Source organism: Nannospalax galili, unplaced genomic scaffold (assembly GCF_000622305.1).
Source record: "Nannospalax galili isolate Female #2095 unplaced genomic scaffold, S.galili_v1.0 scaffold290, whole genome shotgun sequence".
In the NCBI taxonomy this organism is placed as follows: Eukaryota; Metazoa; Chordata; class Mammalia; order Rodentia; family Spalacidae; genus Nannospalax; species Nannospalax galili.
Window position 1 is genome coordinate 6187828 of NW_008331486.1, and position 16286 is coordinate 6204113.

At 45.6% G+C, this 16286-nt stretch overlaps 1 protein-coding gene across 4 annotated transcripts in view; it reads right to left on the bottom strand.

Moving 5' to 3' along the window:
- Positions 1-15364, bottom strand: part of Nup214 (nucleoporin 214) — a 96079-nt gene extending 80715 nt beyond the window's left edge. For all 4 annotated transcript variants that reach the window (XM_029560051.1, XM_008825664.3, XM_008825673.3 and 1 more), the window contains exons 1-10: positions 15212-15364; positions 11698-11893; positions 11018-11169; positions 9389-9587; positions 8714-8784; positions 4547-4610; positions 3909-4012; positions 2804-2910; positions 1887-1953; positions 656-782 (exon numbers count right to left, since the gene is read on the bottom strand). In XM_029560051.1, the coding sequence (XP_029415911.1) occupies positions 656-782; positions 1887-1953; positions 2804-2910; positions 3909-4012; positions 4547-4610; positions 8714-8784; positions 9389-9587; positions 11018-11169; positions 11698-11893; positions 15212-15256 (1132 nt within the window). In that variant the 5' untranslated portion in view covers positions 15257-15364. The remainder of the gene's footprint in view (positions 1-655; positions 783-1886; positions 1954-2803; positions 2911-3908; positions 4013-4546; positions 4611-8713; positions 8785-9388; positions 9588-11017; positions 11170-11697; positions 11894-15211) is intronic.
- Between the last annotated feature and the right edge of the window lie 922 nt (positions 15365-16286).

The window sequence follows — 16286 nt, forward strand, 5'->3', positions numbered from 1 at the left end:
GTCTAGGCAACACCAGGTCCAGTGCAAAAACAAGATTATCCTTTGAAACACACACAGAAAGGAGGAAGAATCTCTGAAGGTGAGTTGAATTGCTTTACACTATATGTATTCACTGCTGAATTGTGTACAAAAGAGGATCAGTGTAACAAGTTCACCAGACCAAACACGCCTACCCAACCAGGAAAAGGAAAAGGAGCTTCAAGGTGTCTGACCAGGGCAGCGCTGAGGGAAGTGACAGCAGGTAGCGGTTCCTTGGCTGCCGTGTCACCTCTCCCTCACTGTAGTTCGGCTGAGCTCCCACAGGGAAAAGACGCATTCAGAGCACAGATCCAGACCCCACGTGGAAAAGACGGGCTTAGCCCTCTATTGCCTTGCCTTCCCTTAACTATGTATTGGCAGGTAGTACCGGCTTAGGGTGATGCTCCTTGTGAGGTCACTGGGGAACTGAATGGGCACAAATGAAACTGAATGTTACATGCTCGTCCCGGACACAGGAGGGTGAACAGCAGCTGGCTGTGCAATGAGTACCTATCTTTGGTGGCTTAGCAGTCTCAATGCACCTGCCCCACTCTTCAGGTAGAAATGTGCCAACTGGCCTCTCAGTATTAGCCATTACAAGAACAGCTATTGAACAGCAACACCAGGCAACACTTACTGATGGCAACTTCTACTTGGTTGGTATAGTCTATGGCAACCCCTACAGGCAACGAGTCATCACTCTTGTCTGTCACAGGCAGTTCAGCTCGACTAGAATCCTCCAGTAGCCATGATTCCCAATTAATCTGGAAGAAAAAGAAGACAGAAAGAAAATGAGTGTTGCCCAGAGCTTCGCACCATTCAAACAGGAGAAGTACGGCACATGGCTTAGTTTTACATGCAGAATGGAGCTCCGACACCTGGACAATAACCTAAGACTTGCGTAGCGCAGCAGGTGAGTGTTAAGCTTCCAAATCAACTTCTCCACCTGCCTTATGAGCACTATCATGAACACAATCTCAGTGCCTTCTACAATAGGCAATTTCTGCAAACGGAAGGGAGGGGGCCAACAGCCGCACTTGGGAGATGCCCTGTGCCCACTTGTCTGCTAAAACAGATGGTAACTTTTAGGTCCTATCTTCCTGATGTCATGGACTGGTCAGTCCTATTCCCTACATTCCATGAGGCTTCCACATCTTTCCAATAATTCCCCTTTTGCTTCAGTTTGCTTGGTTGGGCTCTGTTCCATCTAACAACTTTTGAGTTTTAAATTCCCTAACATTCTGTCTAGCTTTCTGTCCTGACCAGCTGGGCAGCATGAGTCAGACAGGAATAGGACACAAGCTGGAAAAACAGAAGCTGTTCAGGCAAGGAAGGGCACACACTCATACTTCATAACTGCGCCAAGGAGTGAGTAAGGCACAGCCACACGGCTGCAGACCAGCTGATTCTAACTCTTAAAGGCAACCTACAGGCAAAGCAAAAGACCAGATAACCATTACAGGACAGCATGCACAGAACAGCAGTGTGGGCAGTGCAAAGGGACAGAGAGGAATAAGTAAACAACTGGAGTGCAGGGGCAGAGGTAAGGCACTGCACCTCTCACAAGGAGGAAGAACAGGAGATACCAACAAGGCTGGGGTACAGCTCAGTTGGTGGGATGTCCACCTCACATGTACACAGCCCCCATATGTTCCATCCCCGACACTGCATAAAACCAGGTGAGGGGGAGGGGAGCAAAGGGAAGGAGAGAAGGCTGTGTAGTCCGTGGCATTGTCATTTAGGATTTGCTGGAAGCCAAGCTCACTGAGGGGCGTGTCCTCACTGTACTCTTGACCACAGTTACGTCCACTGTACTCTTTCTCCAAAAGCATTATTCAACATAAGAGTGACAAGAAAGAAAGACTTACCTGATCGCTTTGTCGAGCGAGGATACTAACTTCTGTTGAAGCTGCAGAGGCTGCCAGCACTAAATCCCTTAAGAACAAAACCAGAAGGCTGTTACATTCAAGCCATCAACAGCTCAAACTTGACTAGGTCTGCAGTAACATCTGTAAGGATTTCCTCCACCCATGAAGGGAAAGTTTTCCTATCTGGCTGAAGAAAGGAGGGAAGGTTCAAGATGCTGAACTTTTAGTTTCCAGGGCAAAGCCAGTGGTAAAGACAAAGGATGCACAACAGAACCTAATCAGGGTTCCAGCAAATGCACTACCCCGGGCAGGAAAATCTAGCTCGAGAAGAGAAGCACCAGTGGTCTTTCACAGAGAAGCTGTTCCTGAGAAACCTTGAATATGTTCCTTCAGTACCAATATTTTCAAGCCAGGTGTGGTGGCTGACACTTGTAATCGCAGGAATCAGGAGGCTGAGGCAGGAGGATCACAGTAAGTTTGAGGGCGGTCTGGGCTACCAAGTCAGACTCTCTCAAAAAACAACAAAAAAAATGGGCTGAACATGGGAATGCACACCTTTTGTCCCAGCACTTGTGAGGCTGAGGCAGGAGGATCTCTGAATTTGAGGCCAGCCTGGTCCATAGCAAGTTCCATGTCAGCCAGAATAATACAGGAAGACTCTAGCTCAAAAAACAAAAACAAAACAAACACCTGTATTTTCGTCATTGTTCCTGTGGTTAAGAAAACTGGCTTTTGGAGATTAGTACATACTGAATATCAGTAACTCAGGATTGGGCAATTAGTGGCCAGGAAGATGTTATCCATCAGTTAAAAACACAGAGGACACCCCAACCTGTACTTTCTTATTGTACAGAGAACATCCCTTCTGGAACACACTGAGTGTGTGGCCTGACAGAGAGAGCAAGAACCCTGCTCACCACTCCTCGATGTAATTGAGGTAGTAATGATGCTGTCTCTCCGTGCAGCTGCTGTAGCAGGGCTCCATAAAGTTCACAAACACCTCGGGGTGCTTTTCCTCTTTTTTCTATAATCAAGAGAGAGAGAAAGAAAACAATCTTATGTACAGTTTTTCTGGAATCCTACACAACTAATCTTGAAATAAAATTTCCCACTCAAGCTTTATGAGAAACCTGATACAAAATCTATGCAGACACAGGGACGAGCTATGCAGGCAGCACCGAGCAGTCCAAGAAGAGAAACCAGGCCATCAGCCAAACTGCATTTTATCACGTTCTGCTGTGGGACTGGCATGGGCAAACCACTCAACCTCTTGCCACTCGGTTTTCTCACCCATGTAACAGACCCATAAGCTTCCTCAGAGCCTGTTCTGAGTGTGCCATGAATGACACGTCACTGATAAGCTTTCAGCCCTCTGTATGGGATGTCAGTAGTAAGTGCTTGTGAACGTTACTGCCAAGTAAGAAGAGTCTAATGACAGCTTGAAATAATACATCACCCAAAAGAGTTACTAAAACAGCCTGGTGTGGTGGCTCACTCCTAACAATCCTAACACAGGGGAAGCTGAGGTAGGAGGATTACTGCAAGTTCAAGGCCAGCTTGGGCTACACAGTAAGTTCTAGTTCAACCTGGGCTGTAGTGAGAGAACCTGTCTCAAAGGAAAAAAAAAAGTTACGAAGATAGCTTTTCATGCACTAGCACATGAAACCTGTACCACTGCACACTGACAACCTGTGCTGGGGAGCCCCAGTGGTGGTAAAACACAACCTGGTATAACTTTTCCTAAAAGACAGGCATGTTTTCAAAAGCCTATCAAAAAAAGCACAAATCGGCCAGGCGTGGTGGCACATGCCTTTAATCCCAGCACCCAGGAGGCAGAGGCAGATGGATTTCTGTGAGTTCAAGGCTTGTCTTCCAAGGCTGGACTCTAGAGTGATGGATTCAGAATTTGCTTTCAGATATTTTGATAGCTGTTGGAGTGTCAGTTCCCTCTCAAATAAGCCTAACTTCATTAAAGCCTTCTCTAGCTCTCAGAAAACAAAGCTACTCTTTCTACATGCATACCGGGAGAAGAGCCATCACCACATCTGGACAGGTTTCCAAGGTCCCATCTGCAGCAGCATATACTATTGTGAAGACATAGGTACCGATCCACAGCACATCCAGAACTGAAAGACACATACACACCACCAATCAGTAAGTGATCACATCTCAGCACTTAGATACAGCGAAAAGCAACGTGTGTGGAACAGTCACTGCATGGGAAGGCTTGGCACAGCAAGAGTGAAAAATCAAAGTACTGGGGCTGGGCCAGCTCTGTTGTACAGCACATGACTATCATGAAAAACTCTGGGTTTGATCCCAAGCACCATACATACAAACAAAGGACAAAGATCAAAGCACTACACTTTAACAAAGGTCCACACTTCATTGACTAATTCAAAGACACAAAGACTTGAATAAGCCCAATTTCTTCAAAGCAGTAGTTTTTTCTGCTGGATTATTATCAAGGAAAATTATCAAGAATTCTAGTAAAACTTCAAATCCACTTCAAAACATTACACTGATTTAATAGTGACACTGAACATGAGACTGGCACTGGCACACCCCTGAGCAAGTATGGAGGACGTCGTGTGCTCTGAAATGGCTGCGGGGCGGACAACATCTCATAGAGGTCAGAAAATAAGCAGAGCAGTCGTTACCTCTGACAGGATGATCTGACTCGTAAAATGGAGGACAAGGAATGACCTTTTTTTCCTGCAAAGTCTGAAAAAAATTTGGAAAATGTCAAATGAAACAATGGTTAAATCAATGAAACTGTCAGATCCAATCTGCTCCCTTAGAAAGGAGTGTTCATCTCCTTCCCCAGCAAAGAAAAGAATGTTTGCCTACTATCACCCTGCCCAGGGAAATGCTCACATGAACACCTTCAGATGTAGGTACTGAGACTGCTCAATGCAACAGCAGTCAGTGACAAAGCTATTAGTACTGATGCAGGTGACCATCAAGGAGATCAACTGTGGTATGTCCACAGCCACAAAGGAGAAAGTAGCTCTGTATGTAATGAGTTGGAGAAAAGACCTCAATATACTAATTAAAAATAAAAAGGGTAGGCTAGGCGTAGTGATGCATGTCTTTGGTCCCAGCACTTGGGAGGCAGAGGCAGACGGGTCTCTGTGAGTTCAAGGGCAGCCTGGTCTACATAGTAAGTTCTAGGGCATCCAGGGCTACAGGGAGACCCTGTCTCAAAAATACCACAAAAAAGGGAGGGGCTAGAGAGATGGCTCAGCGGTTAAAAACAGACTATTCTTGCAGAGGACTTGGGTTTGAATCCCAGCACCCACATAGCGGCTAACAACCATCTGTTCCAGGGGATCTGAGTCCCTCTTCTGTTCTCCATGAGCACTGCACATCAAGGTATAGTTATATACACGCAGGCATAACATTCATATACATAAAATAAAAATAAACAATAAAAAACAATAAGATAAACAAATTTTAAATAAACCACATTATTATTTCAGAGGTTAATGCCTCCCCAAAGAGAACACACCCAATTTCATATAACATTTGGCCATAACAAGTAAGAACCAAGTCTAGCACAAGGGTGCATGCCTGTAGACAGAATAATTACTTCAGTGCAGGAGCTGGAGGCCAGCACAGGCAACGAAGCAAGACCCAATTAAAACAAATTTCTTTTTATCTGCACTTGCACAAATACACGGGCATGTTGAGGGCAGAGGACAGACAATCTTGGGTGTCAGTTCTTGCCTTCCACCTTGCCTAAGGAAGCTGCAAAACCCAGACAAGCTGGCTTATGAGCTTGCAGTGACTCTCCTGTCTCTCCCTCTCATCTCACTGTAGGAGTGATGGGATTGTAGATGTGAGGGGTTTCTGGGGATCTGATCCATTTCAGATCTTCACATGTGTGCAATAAGTATGTGCTGGATGCTTCAGTTGTCAACTTGACACACGTGGGTAAAGGGAACCTCAATTGAGAAATTACCTCATTGGACTGGCCTGTGGCCATGTCTGTGGGGCATTTTCTTGATTCAGTTATATGAGAGGGCCCATCCCACTGTGAGTGGTACCAACCCTGGGCAGGTGGTCCTGGGTTGTGTAAGAAAGCAAGTTAAGCACAGGCCAGAGAACAAGTCAGTAAACAGCATTCCTCCATGGCCTGTGCTCCAGCTCCCACCTCCAGGTTCCTACCCTGAGTTCCCTCAGTGACGAACAGTGACCTGGGAGATGTAAGATTAAACAAACCCTTCCCTCCCTGTGTTGGTTTGGTCAGTGCCTTTAATACAGCAATAGAAAGTAACCAAAACAGAAACTGGTACTGAGAGTGGGATATTGCTACAACAGACCTGCCTATGTGTCTAAGATTGCGGAAGTTTTCAGAGCTCTGGACTGGAAAAGTGCTTGGAGCTCAGTGAGCTCTTCTGTAGGAACTTGGAAGATAATGCAGAAAGAGGTGTAGATGATGGAGGCCTGGCTTCTGAAACTTCAAAGGGAAGCAACGACTCTATTAGAGCTGTTTGTGTGATATATCTCAAATTAAGAATTTTTGGAAGTGAAACCTTTTGAACATTTTACTAGGATAATCAATGCTGGTCTGCTGGGGTTGAAAAAAATCAGCGGTGAAAAACAAGAGATCAGCATCAATCAGTGAAATCTTCTGGAAAGTATTTTCTCAGGGTCAGCACATAGAAGCTGTGGTCTAGAAGGGCCCAAGGCTGCACACTAAAGGCCAGCAGAGCCTGGCAATATCTGGGAGTCTCCCAGGTGGTACGGGGGGTAAAGGTATGAATGAGTCACAAAGAGGTTCTGAGGCCCTACACAGTGACAGGCCAGATGCCATTGGTGAAGGTATAGTCTCAGTTGCAGTGAAGTGCCCCAGGATTTAAGGGCCATGGAGAGAATCTAAGGCTTGGCATCCTGAGGGGTCAGGAGATGTTACTGGTGAAGATGCAGCTTCAGTTGCAATGGAGACCTCAGCATGAGACCTCACCATGGGGTGGCCAAGGGCAGAAGGTGTGGAGTGGAGCCAGCCTATGAGATAAGCTGTGTGTGCTGTGGACGGCAGAGCCAGAGAAGTGAAGCTGCCTAAGCCCCTTGGAGCCCAGAAGAGCGTGAGCGAATCCCAGATGTCCAACACAGAGCTACATGCTGGACTTCGGTTTTGCTTACATGTACTCAGTTCTTCCCTCTGAAATAAGACAGTATGTAACTTGTTTTGGATTTTACAGGAACCCAGAGCTGAGAGACTTTTTAAAGAGATTTTGAACTTAAAACTTTTTAAAAGCCTATGGGGCTTTTAAAGTTGACCTGTTTTATACTGTGATATTAATATCACACCTTGGAGACAAGAAATGGAAAAGTTGTGGTTTAATAGTGATGTGGTTGTGCATCAAGTCAACAAGGGATCAACTGTGCTAGATAGCTTCAGTTGTCAACCTGACACACTTGGGTAGAGGGAACCTCAATTGAGGAATTCCCTTCATTGGAGTGGCCTGTGGTCATGTCTATGGGGCATTTTCTTGATTGTTGAATGATATGGGAGGGTTCAGTCCACTGTAGATGGTGCCATCCCTGGGCAGGTGGCCCTGTGTTGTATAAGAAAGCAGCTTAAGCTGGGCGTGGTGGCACATGCTTTTAGTCCCAGCACTTGGGAGGCAGAGGCAGGTGGATCTCTGAGATCAAGGCCAACCTGTTCTACATAGTGAGTTCCAAGCACAGGCCAGAGGAGCAAGCTAATAAGCAGTGTTCCTCCATGGTCTGTACTATGGTTCCTTCCCTGAGCTCCTGCCCTGGCTTTCCTCCGTGATGAACTGTGGGCTGAAGGTGAAATAAACCCTTTCCTCCCCAGGTTGGTTTTGGTCAGTGTTTTATCAGAACACTAGAGAAACCAAACTAGGACAAAGCACTATACCCACTGAACCATCTCCCCAGGCACCTGCCCCAGGTTGTTTTTAACATGATAGGCATATAAGAAAACCTTAAGCTCACACCTATACCACCATGCAATCCCCCAGAGCACAGTCCTGCAAACCTTCCTTCGTGTCAAGCTTGGACAGAGGTGGATTCTTTGTGAGGTCATTTATACGGAGGAATATTTATTTTACTTCAAGAACATCACAGGAGGATGAGCGAATGCAAAAACAGGTGCATCTGATTTGTTTGCTGTCCACAACCAGAGGAATCAACTCTTAAGAGGGACTCAGTTAAAAGGTAAATACTGACCTTTAACTGGGCATGAGTCTATGTTATGGTAATAGCTTTCACTAATTCCTTTCCCTCTTAAATGCTTTTTGTGGAATGGCTCAGAAACATGACATTCGGAAAATAGTGCATACAGTAGGATCACATTTTCCTTTAAAGGCAAAACTAAAACAATGCACCTACACACGCTATGTGTATAGGCACCCCTAAAAGCCAGAAGGCCTCTCATTACACTTCCCCTGGAAGGAAGCAATAGGGGGCGAAGCTAAGAGGTCTAATCTTTTATCATTCACTGACAGATGTATTGCAATGAACATAAATGACTATATTTATTTTTGTAGTGCTGAGAATTGATCCAAGGCCTCATGCATGCTAGGCAAGCACTCTAACATAAGTTACTTAAGTTGAGTGTGGTGGTGAACACCTTTAATCCCAGCACTCAGGAGGCAGAGGCAGGCAAATCTCTGTCAGCTCAAGGCCAGCCTGGTCTACATAGTGAGTTCCAGGCCAGCTGGAGCAACAGGGAGACCCTGTCTCAAAAAAAGACCAAAAAAAAAAAAAGTTAAATAACAAATATGCCCCCAATCCTTCCCCCAACACTGGGTAACTTAAATCAGAAGAGTGATAAAGTCCAAGCAGTGACTCACAGGAAGATACTGGACCACGGTTCCATCCTGCTTTCCCACAGCCAACTGCTTTCCTTTGGGGCTCCAGCATACTGGGGAAGCAAACACTGCCAATTAGAAACAGGAAAATGGAGCAAACCACTCAGATCTACCACTGGATAGCTACATGACCACCACACTGCTTCCTGTCAGTCTACAGAAGGCCGTGAGACCATTCTCACCTGGCAAAGTGAAAAAAGGAGCACTTTAACACAAGCCAATCATGACTCAGCACTGGGCCATTAACTGAAGACCAAGAATGCTTTTCAGGAGAATCCTACAAGTCAAGAATGGGGTAGCTTTTCAAAAGCCAGGCTTCATCCTCTTATTTCTACTGGCTACTTCTAGTGCTCTTCCCAAGGGGGCACAAGTGACTTTCAGGCAGCAACTAGTTTCAGAAACAATTACTCTCAAAAACACAGTTCTAAACCAGTTGGGTTAAAATACTTCTCTCAGTAGCCCAAGCACATTCAAACTGATTCATGTGGGCTGTCTGGCTGCAAGGACAGTAACTATAGAAATAGGGAATTCTCTATTTCTATCTCCTCCCCCAAATCCACCATGAAACAAGAAAATCATCCGCTTTTACTTCCAGAAATTAATTTTTAAAAAGTCTGCCATTACCGTATATTATGGAGTGAAAGCTTTATTACCCACCACATGTAACTGCCACTGAGGGAGGAAGAGTAGCACACACGTTCACTGAGTCTGTGACTTGCAGGACAGCGATACTGCCATCAGCTAGACAGACTGCCACCATGGAAGGGACAGTAGGGTTCCACCTCATGTCAATCACCATGCCTCCTGCATCCTTCAAAAGCTTATGGTAGGCAAATGGGCGTTTTGGTTGCTTAGTCTTTTAAAATGAACACACAAATGTAAAATAAATTAATAAACACAGGCATTTAATATTCAGAGAAAATTACGGAATACACATTCTTTATTAAATCATAGCCTATATTTCTCCATAACTAAGGAAAAAAGATCTGGTTCTGCACAGCAATCCATTTTTACAATTTCAAGAGAACTTAGAAGCACGATTAACTACTACACTCAGAGGGGCTGCCAGCAGAAGACTATACAAAATGCAAAATAAAAAATAGTGGCTAGAGCACTAATCTCTTGGTTCTGCTTTTTAAAAAAAAATTTAAATTATTTTTATGTGTATGAGTGTATTGCCTGCATGTATGTGAGTGCACCCGTGTTGTGCAATGCCTCGGCGGTCAGAAGAGGGCTTCAGATTTCCCTGGAACTGGAGTTAAAGACGATTTGTAGCTGCCATGTGGGTGCTGGGAATTGAACCTGGGTCCTCTGCAAGAGCAATCAGTGCTCTTAACCACTGAGCCATCGCTCCAGCCCCATGGTTCTGCTTCTTAATAACCTTGGATAGGTTTTTTTGTTTCTTTAGTTTTAGTGGGGGATGAGTTTGGGTTTTTTTTTTTTTTTTTTTTTTTTGAGATAGGATCTTGTCTAGCCTAGGCTGCCCTCAAATTCAGTCTCCCTGCCTCAGTCTCCTAAGTGCTAGGGACTGCAGCGGTATGTTACCAGTCTTGGCCTATGTTACCTAAGCTCTCTGAGATCTGTCTTCCTATCTGTAGATGAAGAACACTGTACTCAATACAAGGCTATGGCAAGCATGAGACAGGACAAGGTACACACACACAGAGTCCAGGGCTCTAGGTCAGCACTCACACTCCATGTCTCTATCATCCCTCAGCTACTTGGAACAGAAGAGCCCTGCCTTCGGAGACCTTAGATCAAATACCTAGGAACATATGACATTCCCCATTAATTCTATGGCCTTGTCAAAGAACAAATCATCTAAGGCTCTGTTCTTGGTAGTCTTGTATATAAATGAAAAATGTTAACAGCTTGGGGCAGGTGGTATTATGAAATAATTTATTGGAATCCCATCTCAAAGACCCGTGATTCTATAGTTAAGGAATATTTCTATAACCCATATTTTTTTTCACTATTTTTATTTTTTATGTGTATGCGTGTATTGCCTGCATGTAGGTAAGTGCACCATATTGCACAATGCCCATGGAGGTCAGAAGAGGCTGTTGGATCCCCTGGGACTGGAGTTACAGACAGCTGTTAGCTGCAATGTGGGTTCTGAGATTCGAACCCGGGTCTTCTGCAAGTAACAACCAGTGTTCTTAACCACTGAGCCATCTCTCCAGCCCTTATAACCCACATTTTAATCTAGAAAAAGACTTCAAGGGTTAACCTGAGAGGCTTCCAAGTTAGAATGCCTATGAGGAAATCTAGTTCACAGTAGCTTACCTCATTTGAAAATGTGCGAACATCAAAAAAAGCAATAATGGAGCCATATTCACTGGACATCATGCACACAGAGAGTGTGAGGTTATCACAGCTCAGGGACAGGTGATGCACTGGGAATTTCATAGGAACAAGCAAGCCTTGGACTTTCTCAACTATGAAAACAAAAAAAGTAGAAAACAGCATGTTCTAAGCATAGAGATATAATCCCTTTATCCAGGTCAATAGGAAACAATTTTTGCATCTACATAAGCACACACCCTCTGATACCTAGTTTACAGATTAACCTTCACATTCCTACAGATGGGTGGTGACTTGTTAAATACCCCACTCTTCAGTCTAATGTAGCTACCGTCCTTGCTGAAGATGCTTTAGCTACAATGTTCCAAACACACATTCCCATCTAAACTAAAGCCCATGTAACCAAAGCCCTCTAGAGAGCCAGAGCCGAAGAAACTGAGCAAAAGAAAAGCTGTTCTTAGAACAGCTCATAGAAACAAAATCACAAAGGGGCCAGAGACTGGAGATGGCCTGGTACTCTTCTGGAATTTAGACAACTTATGGGCAAATCTCAAGTCCAAAAGCAATTTTAATTTTCCCATCAGAACAATGTCCTGGAGAGAAATACATTCATTAGCATCTTCTTCACTGTGCAACATAAATCAAAGGGCTTGCTTACTGACCTATTTTGTTGGGGTCATCTCCTGGTTTGTTCTGGATCAGAAGGTTTTTAGTAGGAAAAACATATAGCCCACTGGCACCACCAGCAAAAACCAGACCATACTTGTTGGATATGGCAAGCAGGCTCGAGCGCTCCTTGGGCAACTCTTCAGGGGAGTCCAAGATTCTCACTTTCTTCAGCGCTCTAAACTGAAAGTCCTGTTTGGAAGATCAAAACAAGATCCATTTGGAAAAAGGAAGAAATTAAGTCACGTTCATTGTATAGTTCACAGACCCAATTTCAGTACAACAAAAGTGTATTTATCACCATGATGCCAACAAATTTCTCAGTTTTTAGACTCCTGTATTTTTGGTGGTATATGGTATAATGTTCCATTAACATCTGGTAAATGAAATAAAGAATTCCACAAAGCCTTCAACTAATCCAGCCCTCACTGATCATTTCCTTTCCCGAATTCCAGCTGAATTTAGTGTTGGAATCACTAAATAGATATACTTTATTACTTAGGGTCTTGTTTCAAGACATTACACTGCCCCACAACCTATTGCACTGCTTAAGAGTAAGCACGTCCCAACTAAGTTCTAACTTCCAGTGTAGCACTCAACAAACACACAGTAAAACAACTATAGCAGAAAGATGACCAAATCCTAAGAGCTGCCTTACCTGTACCAAATGCTTAGCAAAATTCTGTCTTAGACCCTTAGGCAGACTGGCAAGATGGCTCAGTGGGTAAGGGTGCCTGCCACCAAGCCTGAGGATCCACGTGGTGGAAGGAAATAACTTACTCCCACAAGCTGTCCTCTGACCTCCACATAGACACCATGGCACATGCCCCTCCACACACAACATAAATAAACAAATGAATGCAATTTAAAAAATTAAAGCCATGCCCGGCGTGATGGCGAACGCCTTTAGTCCCAGCACTTGGGAGGCAGAGGTAGGAGGATCTCTCTGAGTTCCAGGCAAGCTGGGGCAATAGGGAGACTGTGTCTCAAAAAAGAGCAAAAAAAAAAAAAAAAAAAAAAAAAAAAAAAAAAAAAAAAAAAGAACAAACCCCAAAAAAAACCTAGATCTACAAAAGCACATAAACCCAAAGCCCCTAAACACAGGCTACAAGGCCAGGCACGGTTTGCCTACTGCCCTCTGCTTGCCTTCCATAAGGATATTGTCAGACTCCAGTCACTGCCAGTCCCACCCTAAGTCCCAGCTTTCATCTCCTTCCATCTTCATGTTGCTCAGGACCCTTAGAGCTCATACACATTCACCCAGAAACCTTCCCCAACTTTCCACCTGACTCACCCAGTTTCCCACCTGTTCTCCAAAACAATTTAATGTTTTAAATCGCATGTGTATGAGTGTTTTGCCTACATGTATGTAGGTGTACCACATGGGTGCAATGACCACGGAGGTCACAAGAGGGCATGGAATTGCCTGTAACTGAAGTTATAGTTGTTAGCAGCCATGCAGGTGCTAGGAACAGAACACAGGTCCTTTGCGAGAGCAGCCAGTGCTCTTAACCACTGAGTCATCTCTCCAGTTCCTCAAGAACAACTTTTAATGTGCACTCTCTCTTGGTAAAGTTCCCTATCTACTACACATATATACACATATACAACACACACACATACATATATATGTGTGTGTGTGTGTGTGTGTGTGTGTGTGTAGTATCTAATATATAAACTCTAAAACCTATCTTCAGGTCAAGGTTTTGGTGAAAAGAATGTGACAGCTACAAGAGAAAACTTACTTTTGGACAATCTTTTGGTATGTTTCATTGAAGATCCCTAACACACCCCTCATATTTTCTTGGAATCTGGGTTTAATGCATATTTTCTCAAAGATCAACTGAAATAATTCTTTTTTAAAAAAGTATTTATTTTTATTTTATGTGTATGAGTGTTGTTATGCCTGCATGAGTGTCATGTTGTGCAATGCCCAAAGAGGTCAGAAGAGGGTGTCAGAGCCCCTGGAACTGGAGTTACAAACAACCGTTAACTGCCATGTGGGTGCTGGGAATTGAACCCCATCCTCTGTAAGAGCAGTCAGTGCTCTTAACCCCTGAGCCATCTCTCCAGCCCCTCAACCAAAATATTCTCAACCCCAATTGATTATAGTGGGCAAAATGTCACACAATTCTCCACGTGGGACCACACCACATGGTTTTCACAAAGGAATGTCTTTTTTGTGATTCTCATCCCAATAACAACAACTATCCTATGGGTTTTGGCAGCCTTTTCATGGCAGACCAGTGTGAGGAAGCAGCACAGAAAAGCTCTGTTCACTATGTTCAGTCAGTAATTCTAAGATATCTTTTTCCAGCATATCTGAAGACTCCAATACATGCCCATTAGGGGCTGGCCACAGGCAGTGATGATCAAGAATTACTGTTCTAAATGTGGTCTGCGCATGCCTTTAATCCCAGCACTCCAGAGACAGAGGCAGGCAATGATCTCTGTGAGATGGGAGGCCAGCCTGGTCTACATAGTGAGTTTCAGGTGGGTTGGGGCTGAGGAGACCCTGCCAAAAAAATAATAAAATAAATGTGGTATGGATCACTCTCTCTTATATGCCCTTTAGTGACTTGCTGTTCATACAAATGCCTAAAACCTAACATCTATTAACACGCCATATAATGTTATGGGGGGTGTGTGTGTTCCATTAGGACCACTTGGCCCTCCCTTTAGTTTCCCGACTTTAGGCTGACTTCCAGTGCCAAATCGTCTTCCCCGAACGATTAACAAGGATTTTTAGAAGACAAATGATGTTTCCTGGTTCCACCTCAGCCTGCATCACCTTCCAGCATCAGTACAGATCGAGCTAAGAAATGAAGGTCTATGCCTGTCGTAGTAATGCACACCAGTAATCCCAGCACTTGGAGGATGGAGGCAGGGACATCAAGAGTTCAAGGCCAGTCTCAACTACATACCGTTAGAAGACAGCCTGGGCTACAAGAGACCCTGCCTTAAAAATAACAATAATTGCCAAGTGAAGTGGTGCACGCCTTTAATTCCAGCACTTGGGAGGCAGAGGCAGGTGGATCTCTGTGAGATCGAGGCCAGCCTGGTCTACACTGCGAGTTTCAGGCCAGCTGAGGCTACAAGGAAACCCTGTTTCAAAAAGATCGAACAAATAATAGTAATAAAAGAGAATGACAAGAGAGTCTGGCTTTGGCGTCAGTCCCGATTCACGTGACTTTCGGAACGCTAGCTTGCGCTTCTCTACCAGCTAGCTGTGGGGCTGCAGTGATGACCTCAGTGCCTCCCGCACGGTACCCAGCAGCGCCCACCACCACTGCGACCAGCACAGCAGCAGCCGGGATCACTGAGGCGTGCCCGGGCCCTCCGGAGGGCAGGCGGCCTGCACCTGCACCTCTCGCCGGCGACTCGCACCAGCAGCTGGACGCGCCCGTGAGCACTCTGACCACGGCAGACTGTTCGAGCAGCCAGAGGAGGCGGGGCTCCGAGGCCGCGCCAGGACTACGGCAGGCGGGGAGGCCGCGGCCGGTCTCTGACCTTCATCTCCCGCTCAGGGATCATGGCATCCATCTCGTCTCCCATCGTGCCGCCCGCAGTGTGTCCAAGCAGCTACAGCTGCCGTCCGCGGCCTCGCTCACACGGCCCAGGCCGGTCAGAAGCCAACTTCCTCCTCTCCTAGCCAGCGGTGCACGAAAGACGCGCACTTCCGGCGCGCTCGGGTGACGCCACGCAGGCGGATTGGCAGTGCGATCCCACACAGCGGGCTCGGGAGGAGTGGCGCGCTCACCAGGCCGGCCGTTCCCATTGGCTAGTTCCACTCGAGCAGGGGGCACGGCCGTGAGGCGCGCGCCTGCGCTCTGGAACCCCTTGGCTCCCTTAGCGTTAGCTGCCCGCGCAAGCGAGCTGTTCGGGTTCGTTGCAGGGCTCTGGAAGCTTCGCAGTTACCCTTACCTGCAGGGCTCTGAGTAGCTCCCGAATTGCTGGTTAGGAACTTTAAACTATTTCCGGGGGCTTCCGAATTACTGGTTAGGAGCTTGGAACTTTTTCCAGGGAACAGCTTTTGAGAGTTTCTGAAAAGTGGGTGGACTGGCGGGGCCCAGTGTGTAAAGCTGAAAATGAAGAGGTAAAAGGACGAAAGATCAGCGTTGTTTATTGCCGTCAAGGCAATCGAAGCAAAAGCCATATCCACTTCTGATCAGATTATACTGAACCTTGCGGTGTCTCCTTTGGCCTTCACGATTCCCTAATTACCTAGGGGATAATCAGCAGTTCATTGAAACCTGGGTGTGCTCGGTGCCTGCACCAGCTCTTGAGAAGTGCGAGGAAACAGGAGAATCAGGAATTCAAGGCTATCCTCGACTCCATAACAAATTTCAGGCCAGCCTGGGCTACATGAGACTGAAAAAAAATTTTACTGAATGACGTTAAGGGAAGCACAGAGCTAACAGTTCTCAAGAGACTTTTTTTTTTTTTTTTTTTTTTGGGGGCTTTTTGAGACAGGGTGTCCCTGTAGCCCCAGCTGTTCTGGAATTCACTATGTAGACCAGGCTGGCCTTGAACTCACAGAGATCCACCTGCCTCTGCCTCCCTAGTGCTGGGATTAAAGGCGTGC